Source organism: Scardinius erythrophthalmus, assembly GCF_964197995.2.
Source record: "Scardinius erythrophthalmus genome assembly, chromosome: 8".
NCBI classification, from domain to species: Eukaryota; Metazoa; Chordata; class Actinopteri; order Cypriniformes; family Leuciscidae; genus Scardinius; species Scardinius erythrophthalmus.
The window spans coordinates 10,693,585-10,717,835 of record NC_138228.1 but is presented as its reverse complement, the minus strand read 5'-3'; the positions used below and the strand labels follow the sequence as shown (position 1 = coordinate 10,717,835).

At 37.8% G+C, this 24,251-nt stretch overlaps 1 protein-coding gene across 1 annotated transcript; it reads right to left on the bottom strand.

The window, feature by feature from the left end:
• Window positions 1–33: 33 nt before the first annotated feature.
• smad3b (SMAD family member 3b) lies at window positions 34–18,329 on the bottom strand. Its single transcript, XM_081372397.1, has 9 exons — window positions 17,890–18,329; window positions 7,410–7,603; window positions 7,139–7,267; window positions 6,212–6,286; window positions 6,072–6,122; window positions 3,654–3,866; window positions 3,431–3,568; window positions 3,128–3,272; window positions 34–2,305 (listed from the first exon to the last, which is right to left on the bottom strand). Exons 1-9 carry the CDS (start codon window positions 18,090–18,092, stop codon window positions 2,182–2,184), a joined length of 1,272 nt encoding a protein of 423 aa, XP_081228523.1. The 5' UTR covers window positions 18,093–18,329; the 3' UTR covers window positions 34–2,181.
• Window positions 18,330–24,251: the final 5,922 nt, after the last annotated feature.

The window sequence follows — 24,251 nt, the reverse complement described above, 5'->3', positions numbered from 1 at the left end:
TTCTTTACAAAAGAAAGGCAGTGCAAAAACTGATGCTCTTAAAACATTTTATTATTAAAACGTACATAAAAGTCAATATAACAGTGAATGCAAGAAAAGCAAAGTCTTCGTGAGTGTACGTTACAGAAAAGCAAAGGGGAAATTCAGGGAAAACAAGAATTAAGCACCAGTTTAAGAATATGAATGAATTAACTGACATTATTAGTCAAAGAATGTTGTATTTGCTTCCAAATCAAGAGGAATAAGCAATATTCCAGCAATAATGACAAATCTAAATAATATTGCCAGTCCATTGTGTGCTTTGGCCCTGTTAGTCACAGATGAAGAGCCGGCAAGATTCAGAGCAAAAAACACAGCCTAAGGGAACTAAACACAAGCATCAGTTGTCCCATGAAATATCCATTTGATTTTCAAAATCAAGGCAAAGATTGTCAGGATTTTCACGAGCAATGATTCAGTGCTTATTCCTCGAGAAAGCAGAATAAAATGAGAAACACTTACGGACTGCTGATTTCGGACCATGCATTGAGTTGGATGTTAAATGTCGATACTAACAAATTCAGGGATTAAATAACCTAAAAAGCAAAGTGTACACATAAAAATCTAGCCATTTACACTATTCTCTTGTGAAATCAATCTTTATGTAAAAATAATAGCTTTCCAAGAGCTGCCAGCAGTACTTGCCCTCCATTTTGTTTTCTCTGGAAAAAAAACAAGCCTCTAAATACAATAGGCATTTTTTTACCCTCTCAAAAATCACTGTAAAATAGTGTAGTATGTAGAGATATGAAATGCTGTAATTTGTTAGATGACTTCATGAGCTCAAAAATCAGTTTAATGGATTGACAGTCCTGAGTCTAACACATCTCTTTCACGCACACACACAAGAGAATCGATGAAAGGACAATGAAATCAAGTGAATGTTTGAAAGAGAAATGTGATGAATAACGGTGTGGTCAGATTTTTGCATGCAAAATCCAGTCATTTTGATATGAAATCCACACGATTGGGAATTTGCGAAAGATTTCCCTACAGGTTCCAGTTGGTCACATGGCTTCGCCTGTGAAAGTGACTTCTGTGTGAGCAGTGCTTCATACATTTACATTTATCAGACATTTTTAATACAATGGACCAGTAAAATCTTAATAGCATTTTTACCCCCAAATTTTAGCACAAATGTGACCACACCTAAAGGGTGTCCATCTTTCTTCAAATCCATGTATAATATGACAGTGATGACCTGCAGATCTGAGTGATAAATACTTTACTACACAATCTTAATTACAATACTCTAGGGCAGCAGTAAAAATATACTTTCGCGATCTCCATTCGGTTTATTATGCAAAAATACTTTTTACAAAAATGTCTTTGCTGAGCAAAATTCAAATGGTAACCAAGTTCAAGAAAGATGGCACTATTAGCATTTGTCGTTGACAAATTCCCAATACTATTTTCTTGTTCACGGCGTCATTGGGTTGTAAAAACAAGTGCTATTCATAATCGAGGCAAAGTAACTTTATATAATTTTTACACTCAGAAGTATAACCTGGTCGACCGTGTGCATTTGAGACAGACAGCAATCGCAATTACATTGCATTGTCCTGTCCAGTGCAGTGCAATTTACTTGAGCACAACTACACACAAACAACTAGACAAAGACATACTGTAACAATTCACACAAGACCCCTTCACTGAAGGTGGTGGAAACCAAACACACTTCTCTTGTCTAGTTCTGCACTAAGTCGCCAGAAATGTCTACCACGCCCCCTATGAGGACGTTTATGATTTTGAGCAATCATATTACGAGCCCATGATTCTAATACCTTAAGATCAAATTAAATGCGTGATACACTTCTTGATAAAAACAAAAAATGACAGAATCATCATTTCATTATCACATTTAAATTCACAATGAGGAAAACGCCTCATTTTAAACTCATCACACCGAGGAAATATAATCCGTGTTCCATGAGTGTCATAGTTCAAAGTGCTTCAACTGTACGTGTCCGTTTTTGCCCACAGCAAAACACTGGGATCTGTAATTGATAAAGTGAAACTGAGGAGTCCAGCGGGTGTTTTCTGCCCCGTCCTTGATTTCGCGCTGTTTGTTTGCTTGGCATTAAGCAGCAATTGAGGGTGGGTCCTGGATGTCATTAAATGGTTACGGGCTGAGGGTTCGTCCTATGACACGCTTGAGCAGCGGAGGTTTGGAGAGCCCATCTGAGTGAGCACCTTGTCCAGCCATTGCAGGGGGCCGTTGAGATGCAGCTCTATCCAGCAGGGGGTGCTGGTCACCGTCTGCCTCCTGCAGGAAGGAGAATCTGGGTCAGTAATGTGCTTCCAAGCCTGCCAAGCATTTTTAACACACTACAGAGCAGCTCGGAATAGCCGTTTTACATAATCAAGGGCAACCATTAGCTTTTTGTGCGCTACTGTCACAGAAATAAAGTGATTAAATGCCATTTGTGTGTGTGTGTGTGCGTTTACTGTTTTATTCAGCATTTACGTGTACAGAGCAATTTTTAAAAAGTGATGCAGATATGAACAACAGATTCAGATAATCTCTAAGCCGGTTCTACGTTTGCATAAGAAAATTACATTTTAATTCATACACACATACACAAACAAAATATACAATAATATCTTATAATTTTAATACATTTTCAAATAGAGTTTATTCCTGTGACTGCAAAGATTTATTTTCAGCATCATTACGCCAGTCTTCAGAGTCACATGATCTTTCAGAAATCCTTCTAATATGCTGATTTCTTGCTCAAGAAACATTTCCTATTATTATAAATGTTGAAACAGATGTGCTGCTTAATATTTATGTGGAAACCATGATAACATTTCTTTCAGGATTTTTGGAGTATAGAGTTTAGAAGCTTCTAGAGAACAAGCATTTATTTGAAGTAGAAATCTTTTGTAATTAAGGTTAGGTAATATTTAAAATATCTTCACTGTCATTTTGATGAATTTAATGATAAAACAGAATAAAATTTCATTTTTTTCATTTTCATTTCTATAAAAAACATATTGACTCCAAACTGTTGAACGGTAGAGTATATATAATTTGTGTGAGTGAGTGAGTGTGAGAGTGAGTGTGAGAGTGTGAGTGTGTGTGTACCTGTATTCCGCCCCCCAGCCTTTCACAAAACTCATTCGAATGGTGCACATGCGGGTTAGCTGGTACACGGCCTCGAATCCCTGATTCACTGATTGGGCCAATAGAGCTGCAAATTCCTGATTATTGAAGATCTTCAGATTACAGCCTGAGAGGAAGCAAAAAACACACACAAGTATGTATGCTTGAGTGCTTCTATGAAACATAATGAGGAAGTCTGAAACTAGAACATGCCTGAGTGACTCATAGGATGTATATATACACAGCTGCACATTCATCCAATCCCAGCGTACAGGACTGACTCACCTGGAGGAATCTTACACACTGTGGCGGGGTGCCAGCCATACCGCTGGTTACAGTTGGGACTCTGGACGAAAATAGCACTGTCGCTCAGACATTCAGCAAACACCTCACCGCCGATGTAATACAAACGCACGCCTCGGCCTGGGGAAAGGTCATGAAGTTTATGAGCAAAACCAAATTCGGTTCATTTCAGAAACTCTAATCAGTATTTTTTTAATAAATGTACCGATGTGTCTGCGAGTCAGCTCCACGGCTGCGTTGCGGTTGACGTTGGACAGCAGGCCCAGGCAGAAGCGCTCTGCGTTAGACGGGTCCGTAAAGCCATCCACGGTCAGAGACGGTTGCGAGGCGTGGAAGGTCTCGCCCACGCGCTGGTTCAGCTCGTAGTAGGAAATCGAGCACCAAAATGCGGATTCGCAATATGTTACCGGCTGCAGATCTAAAAAACACAAATATATGGGCATGAGAGAGGATCAGAGAAACAAAACAAGTGCAGAACAAAGTGTGAAACAACAGGAAAGGCACTGGACTTTGGGTTCTGGTGTAAAATCAGTGTGTAGTGGTCACACTGTTGACAGAATGTGGCCCTTTGAAAACAGCAGGCTGCTCATGTGGAATTGGTTATTTGTTATTTTTATTACAGGGCCCTCCTGGTGTCTCACTGCAGAGGTAGAACAACCCAGCGACAGGATATTATTATTATTACATTATCCTGGGCTGACTGAGAGGACAGAAACAAAGGCTTCTTTTATATGAGGTTTCCTTTTGGGACACAGGGTTCCCTAACTATTACACACAAGACTCCATTCAGGGATGGGTTGACTGTTAGCTTTGTAAATATATCTATATTCATTTTTAAAATAGTTAAATATATGTTTTGTGAGAAATCTTTGTAATAGCAAAATAAGTGTTATTTAGATTATTCAATCATTTAAATAACTAGCTATTTATCCTATTTACTGTATATACATTGATATGTATAGGATATATAAAGTATTTTTTTTATTATACTTTTATTCATCAAGGACATATTACATTGATTAAACGTGACAGTAAAGACATTTATAATAATTCAAAAGATTTCTATTCCAAATAAATGCTGGTCTTTTGATTGAACCTTCTATTTATCAAATAATCCTAAAAAAGTATATCATGGGAAAAATTGTTATTATGGTTTCAATAACAAAAACATTATGCAGCTGTTTTCAACACTGATAATAATAATATTAATAATAATAAATGTTTCTTGAGCAGCAAATCAACACATTTTGAAGGATCATGTGACACTGAAGACTGCGACTGCTGAAAATTCAGCTTTGACATCACAGGAATAAATTAGCCTACATTTTAAAGTGTACTAAAACACTAGAAAACTGTTATTTTCAGTTTGATAATATTTAGCAATATAACTTTTCTTACTGAATTTTTGATTAAATAAATGCAGATTTAGAGAGCCAGACTTCTTTCAAAATCGTATTTTTGAAAGGTAGAATAAATCCTTCAGAAATGTATCTGACTGGTGTCTGAGAACATGTCCCTATGCCAGCACCATTACATCACTCTTCTTAATATGACTAGTTATTCAGAGAACCACCTCAACTAGTTGATTTTGAAAATATATGCACAAATCCCATTTTTATATGGCCAAATGATCCAAACCGCTAATGGGTATAAATACTATTAAAAAAAACTAAAACATTGTCTCTTTTTTTCATGCCTTGCTATTGTTAACAATTATAGACTTGCTAAATGGAGATAGTACAGGATGCTGGTGACATTACTCATCTGTTTTACCGGCAGTGACTCGTCCTAGTGTTTTCTCACGGGCTTACTGAAGCAGACTTCCGTTCTCACTAATCGCCTCACACAGGACCAGGCAGGCACACCAACGTTATGGAGATAATATGTCAGAGATAATCCAGCCAGATTAAACTCCGACTCACAGTGGGGTGGGAGTATTTACAGAAATGACTCTCCGGGGTTCCCATCGCAACAACACTTTTGAAGGAGATGATTGTTTTCATGGAACAAACCAACTACACATCCAAGGGAAAAGGTGCCGAAAGTAAAAGCCAAAGTTGCCGCCTTTTGCAACAAACGGTGCGTTTTAGATTATGGGTGGCTCATCCGTTTGGGGAAGTTCCACTCAAAAAGACTACAACTTAAAATTATACGGTTGCACTGCACATAACACTTATCCATCAGTATGACTGAATATCAATCACTTTTAATGAACATTTTTGAATAATGCAATGTATTTCACATAATACAGAGATACACTGTATACTACAGTGATATTTAACACGTCCATAATAGTGCTGCATAAATAATCGGGGGTTATTCATGGTCTGTTGTAGAATTTTGTTAATGCTTTTACACTTTTAAATGTATTTTTAATGTTCGCTGACTGTTTACAGTTTAACGGAAGTTACACCTATAAAAAAGCATCATGGGGCGAAGGAAAAAGGTGGATCAGATGGCTTCTGCAAGATTTGTTTCAAGTTTCATGTATAATTCCTAAACTAATTTTATTAATTTGACAACTTTACTATTGCTATTTTCCACATGTTAGAATAATAGTAAAGAAGGAGTAGATGTACAAACGTTTTGTAATCTATATCACTCTGACTATCTGGAAACTTACCTAGGTTGCTGTTTGCAGGAGAGACAGGGTTGGGTGAAAGATTTGGGGAACCTGAAAAATAGAATTAGAAAATTATAAACAAATATATTCAGCTCTGGTATCTAATAGCAACTGCTTGTTTTTGATCCCAGGGCTCTAACCTGTGTCCATGCTGTGGTTCATTTGGTGGTCACTGGTTTCCCCATCCTCGCTTAGGTAGCCTGGAGGAGGGGTCTCTGAAGCACAAATCAGACACAGTGTTATTAAGCACCACACATACGCCAAATATACAATATCAAGACATAATTTGGTCTCCCTGCAGAGCACAAATTTAAAGATTCAACAGTTAGTGGTGTGTTGACCATTTATTTACAGCCTTAAAGGGTTAGATATTTCTGTCATTAATTACTCACCCTCATGATGATCCGAAGATGAACAAAGGTCTTACAGGTTTGGAACGACATGAGGGTGTGAGTAATTAATGACAGAAATGTAATTTTTGGGTGAACAATCCCTTTAATTATCAATCGACATTGTCGATTGTCATGGTACCAGAGGCTGAAACTGTATCAAAGCCAAAATCGTGTGGATCCAACAATACTAGTTGCAGAATTAAATAATGAAAGGGTGAAAGCTCTCTTTGTAGCACGAGCTTGGCTTTATGAAGAACTTTACTCAAATGCCACAATGAAAATGTGTCCTATAGTGAGAAGGTCTGCCTGGAAAAAAAATATTTTCCTCAAGTCATGTGAAACACTTAACACCAATAGTCTTGAGCCTCAATATGATGTTACCAGTCATGAGATCAGAACTTTGATCTCTCCTTGTCTTATTCTCTTTTACCAACTTCATTAAGACGCCAGACTAAATGCTTTGATTTAGACAAAACAGTTTAAACGAACAGAGACACAACAAAATCAACTCAAACAGATGTGGCTATGAGCCAGCGCGTGTGTGTGTGTGTGTGTGTGTGTGTGTGTGTGTGTGTGTGTTAGAGTGAGTAATGCCTGTTGTGTAGTCCTGAGGGCATGTCTGGGTGAAAGTTAATGTGTGATTTTTAGAGAGAAAACAGAAAACATGTTTGTCACCCGGTATATAGTTGCTCGGAGGCTCAATGCCCGCTGGGAATATGGTGTTCTCAGGGATGGAGTAATCATCCAGCGGAGGGAAGTCTGTGGGGATCTCAGCATGCCGAGGAACCAGGACCGGAGGCAAAACTGCACACACACAAACAGAGAAAAAAAAAAAGAAAAGAATTTTTTTTTTTTATCCCAATAAATAACTCAAATTAGTTTCATATGAAAAACTGATTATGAAAGTGACCAGTCATTAAATGACTGAAACACCTTTGGGACTTACCTGGTGTCTCCACACGTTGGTAATGGTAAGGGTTCACACACACCTCGTCCTTCTTCATGTGGAAAGCAAACTCGCACAAGTCTACGGCACGCAGTTCATGGTGGGACTGCAGGTCAGGCCAACGCCACAGCCGGCAGTAGATCACATGGGGGAGGCCTTTTCTGTGAGATACCTGTAGACGGCCATCCAGAGACCTGCACATACAGTTCAGGAGACAATTAAAAACCAGTCTCATGAAAGTAACACAATAATCATTCTACCTTCTTAATACTGACAGAACACTAAACATACAACATGACTAAAAAAACAATGACTCTTATGAGCGTTTTTTTATTTTTTATTATTGGACATAAAGACACATATTACTGGTTTGAATTCATTTAATGAGTAACTTGCTCACTGAATTACTAAATTGAAGTTTTTCAGTGAGTCATTTATTAATGTCCAATTCAAACTAAAAACTGTGCAAGTAACCATTATGTTTTACTTGCAGCCCATGAAATCTAAATCAATGTAATTATGAACAGTTTATAAAAAGTGTATTTAAAAGTAAATATTCTGAACAGAGTTTTGTTGTAATAAATAGTACTCTAGTTAAAAGGGAATACTTAGAAATATGTACATGAGTCAAAATCTGCTAAGGGGTAATGGAACAACAGTTTTAAAAAGTGATTTCTCACTATTATTTACAACAGGATCTGCATTTTCAAGGGTTTAAATAAAATATATTTATTAAGAAGCAATAAAAACATAAAAACCCTTTCTTGGTATAAAATTAACTTGATTTTCAAAGTTCAATGAATTTGAAATAGCTGAACGTAACATTTTTGACAAGCCAAACATGTCAGTCTCGGAGCAACATGGAATTTATTTAAGCCACAAAATAAACCTCATTCCCTGAAATAAGTCAAATGAACTATGCAAAATGCATTTGAAAGTCTCCAGCACGTTTTATAATTATCCATGTTATAATGAACACCCCTTATGCACATTATCATGTCCGTCAAAAACTTTGGCTGGCTATTGGTTGGAATACTAGAACTAAAAGCATTGACATAACACACTCATGGCCATCAATCACTTCACTGAATACTTGCCGGCTAAGAAATAAATAATCATTACCTTACGATCCATCCGTTTTCAAATCCACATGATTTAAATATCACAACATCGATGTCTGTCAAAAAATAACGTGCACAATACGCGGTAGTATTTAGGCTACTGTTCGAGAAGCATGAGGTGCAGGGAGTACACGCATTTCCTGAAAAACCCACACTACCAGATGTTTTGACTACATCATCGCTTTCCGTGAAGAGGGAGAAAATTATGGCCTGAGCGGCTTCAGCATGATGTCTGTCCAAGACGATAACGTACGTAATACATAGCGCACGCGAGTATACATTTTTTCTTTACTTGATGAAATTGAATTGGAATGATCAGGGAACTGAGTGAAATACTTCACACTGCATTCTAAAGAGAATAAACACCAATCCAAGTTAGCGAACATCATTCAACATGTTGGTTTCACAAATTCAAAGCGATGGAATCGTTAATGAAATTATTTAGTGGAGCAGAATTTAAAAACATATTCATTGAATTCCTTAAGATTACCATCCCTATAGCAGTTGAAAATAATAGTAGTTCTGGATTTGGGTACGTTGAGTGAATAATTGCAGCGTGTTTCTGTATTTGGTTGCGTTGTGAGTATTTGCGGTGTGTTTCTATATTTTTGTGCGTTGTGAGTATTTGCGGTGTGTTTCTATATTTTTGTGCGTTGTGAGTATTTGCGGTGTGTTTCTATATTTTTGTGCGTTGTGAGTATTTACAGCGCGTTTCTGTATTTAGGTGCATTGTGAGTATTTGCAGTGGGTTTCTGTATTTGGGTGCGTTGTGAGTATTTGCAGCGCTTTTCTTTATTTTGGTGCATTGTGAGTATTTGCAGTGCATTTCTGTATTTTGGTGCGTTGTGAGTATTTGCCGCACGTTTCTGTATTTAGGTGCGTTGTGAGTATTTGCAGCGCTTTTCTGTATTTGGGTGCATTGTGAGTATTTGCAGTGCGTTTCTGTATTTGGGTGTGTTGTGTGAATATTTGTAGTGAGTTTCTGTATTCCGGTACATTGTGAGTATTTGCAGCACATGTGTTGTCAAACTGATGAAGCTGTTTTCTTTATTTGCAAGTGTTTTCTTCAGTTGCAGCGCATTGAGCTCTCTCGGCCACCGAAGCAAGGAGACGCGAGCGGCGAAAGAGGAATCAATTCATTTTTCGCGCATCTAAAACGCACCTCTCTCTGTGTGAGCGCACTTTGAGAGTGTGTGGATAACAGCGCGCATTCTCTTTCGCCTCTTCTTGCGCTTGAAAGGTTTAAAATTGTCTGAATGTGTAAATTGGTCAGACAAAACACGTGCAAATGATACATTTTCACTGATGTATGTCGAACAATTCAGTTAAAATGTTATAACCTCACTGTTTCTAAAACATAATGTGCCTGATTGCACAATGAACAACATAATTAAAGTGAAAGCCCTATAAATCTTGCCCTGTCAGTCTTTTAATAGCCTTGCAACGGGTCATTCATTTTTCGCAGAAGTCAGGATATTCAAATGGTGCAAGAGACCCTTTTAGCAGAAAATGAATCAGGCCTTATTTTCATATAGAGGGGAGAGGTCACCGGCTGTGAAAAGAGAAAGCCACAGAAAAAGCATGAATCATCCTCATGCAATTGTGGTCTATGCACACAATGGCAGCCATTGCTAATGAATTTCATCACAATAATGCATTTTCACCCTATCGGGATTATCCTAATTCTTTAAAAAGCTCAGAGGACTGACAGAAGATGAACAGAGAAAGCGAGCGAGTGAATTTAGGGAAGTATCTAGCTTGAGTTCAGAAGGAGGGGAAAGACAGCGTGGCAGAGCAGACACTGAGACGAGTGTCGGCACACTTTTCCAATGTAATGTTTACCTATTCATTCAGCTATGCACCAGCAGTGTGAATGCCAGCATTCTGCACTAGAAATGTCTGTATTTGTCAGACAGAGGAAAAATATCAACCCAGAATTTAATGTGCTGTCTATCATCTTTTACGTAATATGTTTGTGAATTTAGCTTACAGCACTTAAAAGTAGTGGTTGACTGATATGAGTTTTATAATGGTGGAAGACTATAAATAGAGAACACGAAATGACTGACACTCTACAGAATTACCTGAATAAAGAAATTATTTACATCATTTTGTTATTTTTGCTTATAGAACAAATGTAAAACAATATGTATTTAAGACTAAAAAATATGTAAATATAAAAAAAATATTAATTCTGAAAACGTAAAATTCCTAAACTACAATATTGTGCAATTAATTGGTCGGCCAATTAAAATATTTAAATCTTTAATGCTAAAAGATGGATTTAAAGGGATGTTTAGCCAAAAATTGAAAATGCTTTCATTATTTAGTCACTCTTATGTCATTCCAAAATGGAATGCTGTATTTGTTTTTGTCCATGGGGCACAAAAGGAGAAAAATTGAAAAATCTTCACACACATGTTCTTTTCCATAAAACAAAAGCTCATAGGTGACCACATCTATCAAGCTCTAGGAATTACAACAAATACTATGCACGACCATCACAAGTCCTCAGAAGCAATATTCTGTTTTTGTGTAAAATTTCACTGTCACTGCAAATCTTGCCCTCAACTATAGCTTTAAAATATGGAGCTTTTCAATGGATTGCATCAGGTTGGATGCCAATTACATCATTTAACCACATTGGAGTCGAGAACTAGAGAAGGGAAGATTTTAAATAAGGATATTTGGATCATGACTGTCACTATGAAGCTGCCTGATTATTTTTCAAAAATTATCTTTTTATGTATCGCAGGAAAAATAACAACACGCCTGTTTTGGGTGAACTATTCCTTTAATATTGCTCTTTAAACATCTACACCAATAGCACATTTAAAGAAATAAGTCAGCCAACTGCATATGCCTTGTAGGCAACATCAGACAAGGCACAACAAGCTGTTGACCAGACCCTCTTCGAGTTTGCAACCTGACAAAGAGAAGACAGATTATCATGTTGTCTGGCTTAGTCAATGGAGACAAAGCAAAGTCCTGGAGTCTCCCACAGTCACAACCACAGCTCAGCTGAAAACAGACACACAATTTCCATTCCTTCTTTTCAAGTCAAACTGACCTCCAGACTGACCTGAAAGTCACACACAGCAGAACTCATTCACCCTTCTGTCAAAGCCAAGAGCAGCCGTCTTTCTGTGCCACCCCCTCCAGTACACACACAGCCTCTCTAAAATCAACACTGGAGTCACACACGACAACAACATGACTAAAACCAGATATCAACATGGTAAATAAATCGGGTGTTTTAAAATAAAAAAAGGGAACCGGAGAGAGTTGAGGAGGGAAGACGGAGAGTGTGTGGCTCACCAGTAACCTCAGAGCTTCCTCTTTGAGCTGCAGTGTTTGTTGTCCCACATAGGCCTACCTCACACAAATTCACATCTGTGGAGTCACACTAAATCTATTAGTCATCATCATTGCCCCTAAAATGACCTCAATTCTAACCAGTTTTGCCACTGAATTTTAATGCTGTTGACTACTCAAAGGAAAGTGTTCCATGACTATCATTGTGCTAAATTATCTGAAAGTGAAAGATCTGAAATTACACTAATAATTTCACTTACAATTGCATTGTTGTTGTCAGTTAACACTTAGGGTTAGCAATTTCTAGCCTAGAAATCTAGACGCACCCTAGCGACAGCAAAATTTACTTTGCAGCCAGGGCAGTCTAGCAACTCTCCGTTGACTTTCGGAGCTGTAAAAACCTAAATTGGGTCAGGCCAATCACATCATGTATAGAGTAGGCGGGGCGGGCTTAACATAATGACGACAGAGTTGCAAAGGTTCCCTGCTACTTGAAAACAAAGAATGGCGGCTGCTGCTGCTTGCGAACAGTCTTTCGAATCGGCTTTGGCCGTGACTCTGGGGGACTTGGAGTTAAGTTTTTATTTGAGAAAAGAGCAAAGAACGGCACTTAAGTCATTCTTAAAAAAGGAAGATGTGTTCGTAGTTTTGCCGACCAGATTCAAAAGTTGAATCTATCAACTAACGTTAGCTCCGCTGTTGGGAAAACGCTCTGGTTGGTTGAAGCGCTGTCCTATTGCGTGCAGAGTGAATTTGAAAGACAGCCGTTTATCCCGCCCCTCGGATTGAGCCGTGTCTATGGTGAGTTGCCAGACCTAACATCTTGATGTAGGTCTGGCTTGCCAGGCTAAGCAATTTCTATCCCTATCCCATAGTATTAGGGATGCACAGAAATTTCGGGCGCCGAAAATTATCGGCCAAAAACAGCATTTTGGATTTTTGCGCTGAAAGGGAAATACGGCCAAAAAAAAAAAAAAAAACATTTATATATAATTTTCATTTCGGTGCGTCCCTACTTAGTAAAAAACTTCAAAGCTTGTCCATATAATTTGTGCTATGAAAATGAGAAAAATCCAAACTTATAATAAAAATATTACTAACAGATAGAACGATAAATAGACTGACAGACATACTAGAACGATAGATTAGAGCAAACGAACGAAAGAACGATAGATAGATAGAACAATAGAACGAAAGATAGATCAATAGATAGATAGATAGAATGATAGATAGATAGATAGATAGAGCGATATAACAATATAGATAGAACGATTGATAGATAGAACGATAGATAGAACAATAGATAGATAAGATAGAAAGAATGATAGATAGATAGAACGATAGATAGATAGAACATTAGATAGATAGATAGATAGATAGATAGATAGATAGATAGATAGATAGATAGATAGAACGATAGATATATAAATTGATAGAACGATAGATAGTCCAGTGAGTGTTTTAACATTTTATTACATGGATGTTTCAGAAAGTCATGAATTACAGACTATAGATCAGGGGTGCCCAACCCTGCTCCTACCGATCGACCGTCCTGCACAGTTCATCTCCAACCCTAATCAAACACACCTGCCTTTAATTTTCAAGCGATCCTGTCCTGAAGACGTTAATTGCTTCAGGTGTGTTTGATTAGGGTTGGAGATAAACTGTGCAGGACAGTCGATCGGCAGGAGCAGGGTTGGGCACCCCTGCTAAAGACAAACTGAGACAGCCCTATATTAAAAGACATTTTCAGCAGTTAGCATGTCTCACTTTGGTTAGTGGCTATTTGAATAAGCGAGTGGAGCAGGATGTAGCGTAACCTCAGAGAAGCCTGTGAGCAGGTGATGATTTCCTGCTCTCGATCTGTTGCACACATGTGCAGTCTTCCCTTTGCCACCCAGCTGGCCACTATTGTGTAGGGACTAGCGAGCATCAGGACCTCACAGATTGTATGTCACTGTTGAGTGTATTAAAACCAGCCTAACACCAACCTTTTACACTCAACCACAATCCAGAACAACCCACGCCCTCCACAGACCTTACACTGCATTCTTCATCTCTGAATAACCATGCCACATAGTGTGTTAAATAAACACACTCTCAGCTGTGTTTAAAGTACAGAGAAAGTCTGTCTGAGTTTGAGTATGACACATCCAGGCGAATGTTTTGAATGGTGTTTTGTGGGTATTTGCTTACAATTTACAGGAGATGTCAAAAAAAAATACCATGAGAGATGACACAGTAGTTTGGAGGTTTGCTTGACAGAGAAGAGATGCAACAGAGAAGCATACACACTTATTTCCTGTGTAGGCGCTCCTTTAAAAGGGGCAGGATGTATGTGGTCAAACTGTAGTGCCAAAATTTAACAACACAGGCGCTCATGTCAGGCACTGCACCCAAACTTCACAATCCTCCTGACACACTTTTTTGAAAGTAGCTCAAGACACTGACAATGCACATGCTGCGTAAGTGACAAGTCCTAAAGTTCAAGAGAGGTACAACAATAATGAAATTGAATATATTTCTGAATCTCACAGTGAATTTAACACCTGCCACTAGCCATATGCAGGTCATTTTTGCACAGGTGACTTGCAAGACCTGTACGTTTTCAAGTTCTGGGGTGTCAAGACTTTTGTCGAAATTGAGGTTCACTGACTTGAATGAAAACATTTGCACTTTTTTTGGCATTGTTCGGTTTTTTTGGCATTGTTTAGGCCTAATTCCAAATGTTGTGGCTAATATTTGTTTAAAAAATTGTTGCTGTATTAAAAAATACAACAAGAGTGTAAATGTAAAGTTAAAAGATCCCAAAGAGTTCACTTTCAACGCCAGCGACAACGTAAATGCGTAGAAAACCGTTAACTCTTTCCCCGCCATTGACAAAATTTTCCATCATTTATACCGCAACACTTCTCCACCATTGACGGAATTTTCCAGCAATCCATGTTTTCACTGTTACACGGTAGAAGGCGATATTAAGCATCTTCTGAAAGAATACAGAATCTCCGGATCAAAAAAGAAGCAGCAGAAACAAGTGATGCTTACGCACATCTAATACATTATCAAATTAAACAGCATCAAAACTGCCAAACGTTGCAGAATGAAATGTCGACACATGAAGAGGTACAGGATTGTGAAGCTTTGGGGGTGTTGATGGATTTGATCTACTCAATCTTTGTTTTGATCATCGTTCTGAATTTGATCCGGACACACAGTAGTCTTTGAAAAAAAAATGTTGTTGTTTTTTATTAAAAATGTTACTTTTTTTATGAATCTTACCCACATTCAAGTGTTAATAAAAATGCATTAAGCTAGAATAAACCCTAATTTGATCAGACAAAAATGTGTGCAGTGAAAAATAATAATATTAATATTGACATATTGGAATTTGTGAGAATCAGTATTTGTACACTAAAAGACATCAAACAGATTAACTAAAAGCCTCAAAGCCTTTCAGGGGCAGTGCTGGTATGATTCCTGAGCTTTGCCAAGCTAGAATGGAGGGATGCCTGAGGAAACTAGAAGCCAAATGAGAAGAAGATGAACAAGAACATATTCCAGTGGGATGCAAGCACAACGAATTATCGATTATTCCATCTGACCTGCCATAATCTGTGATCTATAAATATGGAAAACAACTAGAAGATGAGATAAGATACGAATCGATACAGATTTTACTGCTCTTATCGACACAGATGGTAAGGTATGCACTTACATGCTCAAGTATGTAACCCCAGGCTCAAATGCCACGTGCTGCTATCACCTCTATTTATTAAATCCATGTTAGTCACCAGGGGAATCCCACTGAGATGTCTTGACCTGATTCTCAACCATTTATGTTTACACGGACCTCTATGGACTGAAAATGTTCTTAGCATGACTTTTTGACATACTTGACATTTGTAGTACTGGGCAACTAGTCAAATTTTATTTTCAATTACTGAAAATAATTGTCTTGGCTTCCAATGAATATGAAAACAAGATAACCAAGAAAATACAATTATTGTATTGTATATTGCGCTTTCAATTGCACAGTGGTACACTTACGTCTCTCCCTAAATATTATATGTTTGAGGGTGTATTTATGTGTGTGTATATGTCTTATGTGTGTGTATGTGTGTGTGTATGTGTGTGTGTGTATATATATATATATATATTTTTTTTTTAATTATTATTATTATTATTATTTTATGTATCTTTTTATCTGTATTTCAGTTGAATTATATTTAATTATGGTATTTCAATTTTATTTAAAATAAAGGACAGATGTCCTAAGTCGATGAGTAATCATTTTTAACCATGTTCTCAGAATTGACCAAAATAACAGTGATTATCAATTTTCCTTTATCAAGCAACCCTATTTATTAGTAACATAAACGAGGCTGAGGATGTGGAAGTCTAGTTCTCTAACCTGGGATAAACATTATGTTTATGTATAAATCCCTATGCCAGCTTAATGTACAGAGAAAGCTATTAGTAAGCCATTTGTAGGTTGATTTCCCAAAAAACTGCTGTTTACCGATGTTAATCAAAGAACACCTACCAGTGGAGACAACAACTTTGACTCAACCAATGGCACGAGTTTGGGGCGGGACTATCTGTTTGTCTGACCAATCGCATACAGAGGGAGTGATATGAGAAACATGTTTGATAATAATTTTTTTTATCAAAGTAAATGATACATTAAAAGCCACCTATGTGAAGCTTTTTTTTTTTAATTAGCAACTTTATTTTGCTATTAATGGATCTAAATTATTGAATAAAAATTACATGTAGGCATACTCTCCATATAAAACTTCATATTTTCAAGTAAAAATATGCATATGGCTGTTCTCAACAGCCACAAAGGCTTTGCATTTTCATCTGTAGGGATACTAATTCTCCAAATCCTTTTACCCCTGACAAAATGTCCTGAGTACAATTGGATAGAACTACCACAGTGGTTATGATATAACAAGATTTACACTCCTCCATCACCACCATCTAGGGCACAGAGCACTGTACACTGATTTACTGCCAAATTTAATAACACTATCAAGGCAGAGGACAATGTACTTTAGAGTAACACTAAAATACACAAAACAATAGGTAATTAAAATCACCAAATAACATTCAAATTGCATAAAGGGCCATCACATAGTTGCAGTTATATCTCACCACTGGCTAAATAGGCTATTCTCTGAATAACGTTACTTCAATATTACCGCTAATTCTTTATGGTTTGATCTGTAAACAGTGAATAAATGCGCAGTCCAGCTCTCAAAAATAATATTTGTAAAAAAAGCATCAGTCTGGCCCAGATATCACAGACTGTTATATAACAGCTTAGCTTGGCACACAGAGGTGTTTGGCATTTTATTTACTAGTACGAGCCTGAACATTTAACTTTATCGCAGCAGCTTAAACTGTCTGTCTGTAATAATATAGATGGGTGAAGTTTATGGTCATCCATATAAGCTTCCAAAACCAACTCAACAGTTAAACGTAACGAATATTTCACCACAGTCCAATTCTGGCTAGCTAACAAGTGCTTGTATGAATGCTAGCAAACTGAAACTGGTAGGCTAAATAAGAGAACGTAATATATTAAGTTAACCAAAAACATTTTTTCTTTTCTCGATACTGTGTCAAACATGATATGACACTGAAAAGCAACAACAATGCAAAGCAATAATGGCTTTAGCAAGCTAGCCAACCAACGGCGCGCTCACTTCAGTGTAATTAAAATTAACGTTAGATGGTTTAACTGACAAATGAAACGACATAAACGGGTGACTGAAGTACTCAACGCATTAACAATTTAAGCAGTGTTAGAAAAGCCTGTTAAAAGGAGAATACCCGCTGGCTTTCACTGGTTAGCAGCGTTAGCCGCACAGTTTTTGGTTGTATTTGTACAGTATCTGGGGGTGGGGGGAACACAAGCGAGCTGCCTACCTAGAGACCCTTTTTGGAAATTTACTTTCGGAACGTTCAGAATGGAAGAATGTCTACCATCTAGATAGGCAGCAACTCACTATGTTTTAAACACAGCCTAGAGTGTGTACCTCGGTATAGTGATGCATTTGGTGTTGATATTCTGGGTGGTGATGGCCTTCTCCAACTCCTCCAGCTGTCCTGTCTTCTTCAACTTCTTCACCAGACTCTTCACTGCCTTCTCACACCATTTCTCCTCCTGTCCGTTCTGCTCGCCCTTCTTCCAGCCCAGAAGTCTCTTTACAATCGGTGGCGTGAAAGGCAGTATAGACATCTTAAGTAAATCAACAACAGCTCTAAATATATTCCTTTTCAGGGGACTACAAGTCTCTATGCTTTTAAAGACGTGGCGTCGATGGGCCTGTTAAATTGCCAGATCAAAAAGAACAGAAAGGTTTGTTTATGCCCATTAGAGTCACTTTGCCGGATTATGAGAGATGTTCAGCCCCTCATGTCTGTGGAAAGTGAACAGCACACATGAATCCGGCGAGACGCAGCGCTGTCTGGACCCGCCCCTCCTCCTCCTCCTCTTTACTTTAGAGCTTTAGACTTTAGAGATTTTCAAAAGAAAAACATTAATATCCTGTGTTTAACATTCATTCATTCATTCATTCGGAAAAATAAGATATAATACATTATTGTGTAAAAAATATTTCTATATTATATTATATTATATTACATTACATTATAGTATATTAGTATGTATTAACATATTAAAAGTATTTGCACATTATATAAGCTAATTATCTTTTAGAAATCTAGAGATTCTGGAAATAAAAAAATTCATTTCAAAAACCTTGACACATTTATGTATTTATTTAAAGCAAAATGAGATACTTTTAGTGTCAGCTTTAAAATGAATATTTTTTTTATATTAAATTATCCGCAACCCTATAGTGTCTTGGAAATGAATGCACATTCTATTCTATTCTATTCTATTCTATTCTATATTTAGTGCTGTCAAATCAATTAATCACGATTAATCGTATCTAACATAAAAGTTTGTTTTTACATAATATGTGTGCGTATATATATTATTATTATTATTTATACTGTATTTATATATACTTATATATTTCTGTGTGTTTATGTGTACACATACTGTATATACACACATTTATACAAATATATATAAACTATTTTTTTGGTTATGCGTTTACTTTTAATTGCAATATGCCTCACATTTAATACAATTTAATTAAAGAAGCTCTGGTTTAAGTTGTGTACAATGGTTCTGGACTCCAGACGTGGGTGGGAGGAAGGAGCAGTCCTGTGTGCACTTGCATACATATTCAGGCCTGTTGCAGCTTGTCCTCGGCAAGCACATACTGGGAATGTCCCGAATCAGTTCACGTTCATTCAAGAGGAAGGCTGTCAATTCATGCCAGCTGGAGGGAGTACAAGGGCTTTGATTCCATAGAAATCCATCTCTGTCTGACACTGTCCTCTGTGATACATTAATCAAGACATTTTAAAGATCACATCTATGTTTGGATGACTCAATTGGCCAAAACGAATAACAAAAATATGACCAATTTTATTACAGTCACTACTTAAATTTCACCTGTTCTAAATAAATCAAATAACTTCAACTGAGAATCCCATAATTCTTTCAACTTTCATTTAGTAGTTTAAATATTAAGCAAGACCGAATTCCCTGAAAACAGTGCCTTATCACCTAGTGAAACAAAAACAGGCTCTTTTTTTAAAGCCATGTCCAATGAGATCAACGTGCTATCAGCATAGTAAAGAGAAATGGCATGTTGGTTGACCCAGCATGTGAAGTGTTGACACATTCCCTGTTTTACAACCCACAATGTAAGGTCCTAAAATAGAGGACACCTCTCAGGCTAACCCTTTGATCCCCCCAATAAAAGCGATTTAATTTCACCTTGAATGCATCCTGTGGAAATTGTTAAGGTGACTGGGGTGTGGGTATTTTGATCTGTTTGTGGGCTGTTATCCATACTGAATACCATCCCCCTCCTCCTGCACTTATGATATAAATAACTCTACCCAGAGGCCTAAACTGATAGTCGCCCCTTTCCTTTTATCTAATTTTATCTTACCATCAATGGACACTATGTAATAATTTCATGCTGTGCTCTGGCATGATATCATACCTCTTCAGTCAGATCTAAAGAGAAACTCGGAAGTCAATTAAAAACGATTCTCTCTGTTTTACAAGTATATCCACAAGATGTAAACATGATTGTTTAAAGGGACACTTCACCCATTTGCATTAAGCTTTGCATTGTTAGAAACCCAGTCATACTATTGAATGGTCGTGCAACACTCTCATTTTCCCCTGAGACGGGAGAAATCTGTTATTTACCTCTTACACTTCCTCCTACAATGACGCAAAAATCGTCATTTTGCGTCATTGTAGGAGGAAGTGTTAGAGGGGGGGATTTCTGTTAAGACTACAGACACTAGTTTCTCATCTTTCCCAGGGTGGGGCGCGCTCACGCTACAGACCTATTACAGATCAGTGGGTGGGACTTTACTCTCTGAAACTGAAAGCAATATCCTCCATCTTGTTTGAAGCTAAGCTAACAGGCGCTGTGGAGACAGATGTAAAGTTATGACAATAGCGGAGGAGAGTGCTCAATATGATATAGAAGAAGAGGATTTCGGAAGTCTGATGCTTGAATCAGGTGTTTGTGGCTACCTTTACAAGCCGCATTATAGCGAAGAGCAGCCGAGGCAGAAGACCTGCCTGCCGCGGACGAGGAGCCCGGACTGGCTCGAGTTAGGGCGGACTGGTGGCGCCGGTGATCTCACAATGCAGCTACGAACCGCTGCGAACACAGAGATAGAGTCCGTCTGCGGCAAAGAATTTCAACGATGACAATTTCTCCTGGACGAAATCTCTGAATCAGACGAGGACACGGACGTTTGTGTTGAGAACTAGTTTCGCACCGCATATGTTCTGACTGAACATCCAGGTACCATGCAATAATTCACCTTTTCGAAAGAAATACAAACGAGGAGTAATGCACTATATGAGTTCGCCAACTAACTAGACATTTTGTGTGAATGTGAAATGAATTTCAAGCTCTGGTAGTAGCTAGCCTTGTAGACGGAAGAGTGATTTCTCTTATAGGCAGATATGCGCTTTCTGGATTAGTGGGAGTGGCTTGCGGAGCTGTGCAATGTGGTGCATTGTGGGAGTTGTTGTCTTTCATACAAATGCGTTCTGAAGTTATTTTTTGTCTTTTCTCGGTCACGAAGGCACCAAATTCAAAAATTATTTTACATTTCGACTACATATATGACCCACTTTAAATAAAAAACAATGTTCAAATGGGTGAAATGACCCTTTAATAAGATATTAGTGTGGGGGAAAAAATCCCTTACTAACCTTTTCTGTGCAAAGTTGTATCCAGTTTCACAGCTTCAACAACACAACACAACACAACACAAAACGACAATAAAAAGTGAACATCTTTAAATTACAGCTCAAAGAATACACAAGTTTTAATAGAAGGATTATTATTTTCATATAATACTATGTGCTGCAAAACATTTCTAATCTTCTAATCCTCCAAAAATTGTCCACATTCACTTACATTGTAAGTACCTCATCGTAATTCCAATTTTGGCCTTTTTTTAAGGAAAACAAGGATGAGTCAAAAATATTTTTTTTGAGGTAATCAGCATTATGCCACAAATGCTGTCGATTGAGCAAACCTGGTGTCATGATTACTGTCTTTTGTTGTGGACTCTTATTTTGAAGTATAGTTTTGTTCCTATTGTTCCTGTGTTCTGACTTCCTGTGTTTAGTGGTGGGCGGGCGATACTGTAAATTTCGGTATCGATCCGATACCAAGTAAATACAGGGCTAGTTGCATCGCCGATATCGATACCGATACCGATACTTTTCAATTTTAAAAGCATGCACTTGAACGTACATGCACTTTCCAGTGCTAGAGCAGTGTGTCATGATTTATGAGGTAAATGCTAATCTGAATACGTTTTCATGACTACTAAATATTTTGTGATTTGTGCTCTCAACTCGCCTGTAATTAGTCAGTGACTTTTACAAAACTACCCTAATTATAGTACTAGCCTATACTACTAGCCTACTGTTCAAAAGTTTGGGGTCTGTAAGATTTTTAATTCTCTTCTGCATTTATTTGATCGAAAATACTGTAAAAACTGTAATATTACAATTTAACATATAGGTTTTCTATGTCGTAGTACTAGTAAACTGTTATTTATTCATGTGATCAAAGCTGAATTTTCGGCATCATTACTCCAGTGATGATAATTCATTTTAATATGCTGATTTGCTGCTCAGGAAACATTTCTTATTATTATCAATGTTGAAAACAGTGTCGTATTTTTGTGGAAACCATGATACATTTTATGCAGAATTATTTGATGAACAAAGTTGAAAGAACAGCATTTATATGAAGTAGATTTTTTTTAACAGTGTAAAACCCTGACTGTCACTTTTGATAAATTGAATGCATCGATCCTTGTTGAATAAAAATATTAATTTCATTAAAAAAATCTTACTGACGTCAACATTTTGAACCGTTATGTAAACTTTTGGTTTGTTTATTGCAAAATAATTCCCGATTGTTTTTCTGTCATCTAAGCAAGTCTTCGTTTCCCAAACGCACTGGGCCTGTGAGCTCAGCGAAGCACCAGCATCGAACGCTCTCTGTGATTGATTGGTTTTCGTCTTGTATCCAGATGACTAGGAGAAAAAGTTCTATCCTACACAATTATCCGCTAACATTCGCTTATTTTTCCACGTAGAAGCTTATTTTACGCACTGAATTGCATGCTAAATTAATAAAAAAAATTACTGGTAAAAAAAAACACATTTGGATCGATATTTTTATGTGAGGATTGATCCTTTTCGATACCCCGTCAGTATCGAAAGTATCGATACTTCAGGATCGATCCGCCCACCTTCCTGTTTCCTTTGTTTCATTACCTGCCTTATTAATTTATATAGTTACTCTTGTCAGTTGCCATAGCAACTAATCACCTTCACCTGTTCCTTGTTAGCCCTTGTTATCTTGTGTTTGTTTTCCTGTCAGCCATCCTTGTCAGTTGTCAGAACTACAACTGTGAACACACCCTAGTCCTGGGGTGCGTTTCCCGAAAGCATCGTTGGCCAACTAGGTCGCAAGTTCATCGCAATGTCCATTGAACTCTATTGGTAACGACGGAACTTGCGACCATAGTTGGCCAACGATGCTTTCGGGAAACGCACCCCTGGTCCGCTTTATTACGTATGTTTCGCGTCCAAAACATTGCTGTGTGCTGGGACAAATGTGCTTGTTGTAATGTGCATTTGATTGTCCGCTTGTTTGGTGCGCACCAGAGTTCGGATGGCAGCGTTCACACTTATTCAAGTGAACCGCACTAACAGAGCAATTGCACCAGGGTCCGTTTTAATCGAGCCAAACGTGCCAAGTATGAGCATTACCAGGAGCACTTGATAATTACAGAGAGGTACGTTGGATCCGCAAACTTTTGAATGGTAGTGTAGTTTTATTGCATCTACAAAGAACTCTAACATCAAGTTCATGTGTTTTTGGGGAGGGTGAGGAGGAGGAGGCAGCGTGTGCTGCCTGACATGTGCCGTCTGCTTCAGCCCGCACAAGCCCAGCACCTGTTTCCACCCCAGGGACTTCACCGGGACAGCTGGTACAGAGTGTGGACAGAGTGTCAGTGTGTGTGAGTTGGGGGCAGATGGGCTGAGGCCGAGCAGGATGGGAGAATGGCAGAGTTTTAGGTCCATGGCCAGAGTGAAAGATAGCTGTAGACAAAAGGCAGAGTGGATGGCCGAATGAGTAATGACCGCAGACAATCCGATGGATAACAATGGTATTGTGCCGGACTCCACACTGGGTATATGGGAAGCAGTTCGGATTTGATGGGGAGTGGGAGGATCAGCTGGACTTTACACAATGGTGTGAATAGGAGGGGGCAAAGGATTATGGGGCTTTTGTGTAACCACAATAAAACTTAATAACACTGATGGAAACCTAAAAGTGATTGTGTGCTTTACTGCGAATGATTAGATTAGTTTAGGTTAGAATTTTTTTTTCATCATACACATAATAATCTGTAATCCCAAATATCATATATTTACTTATTCCCTCAGACTCACAGATTAAAACTAAGCTTTTTGCTGTCTGACTTTGTACCAACTAGCAATATACCCCAATGGGAACCTGATATTAATCAGTTTACTAATTTTATTTTTAAATAGTTTTTTTTTTTTTTCTTTTATTGCAACACCATTGACTATTGTCGGCATAACTCTTGTGTTCCATTTACAGTGATGTTTTTGCTTAATGTGATTAATTAAAAGCACTGAATATGTTACCTACTTTGCAAACTTATAAAGATATTAAGAGCTTGAAACTCTAAGGACTAAAACTCAATTTATGTAAGTCATCCTGTT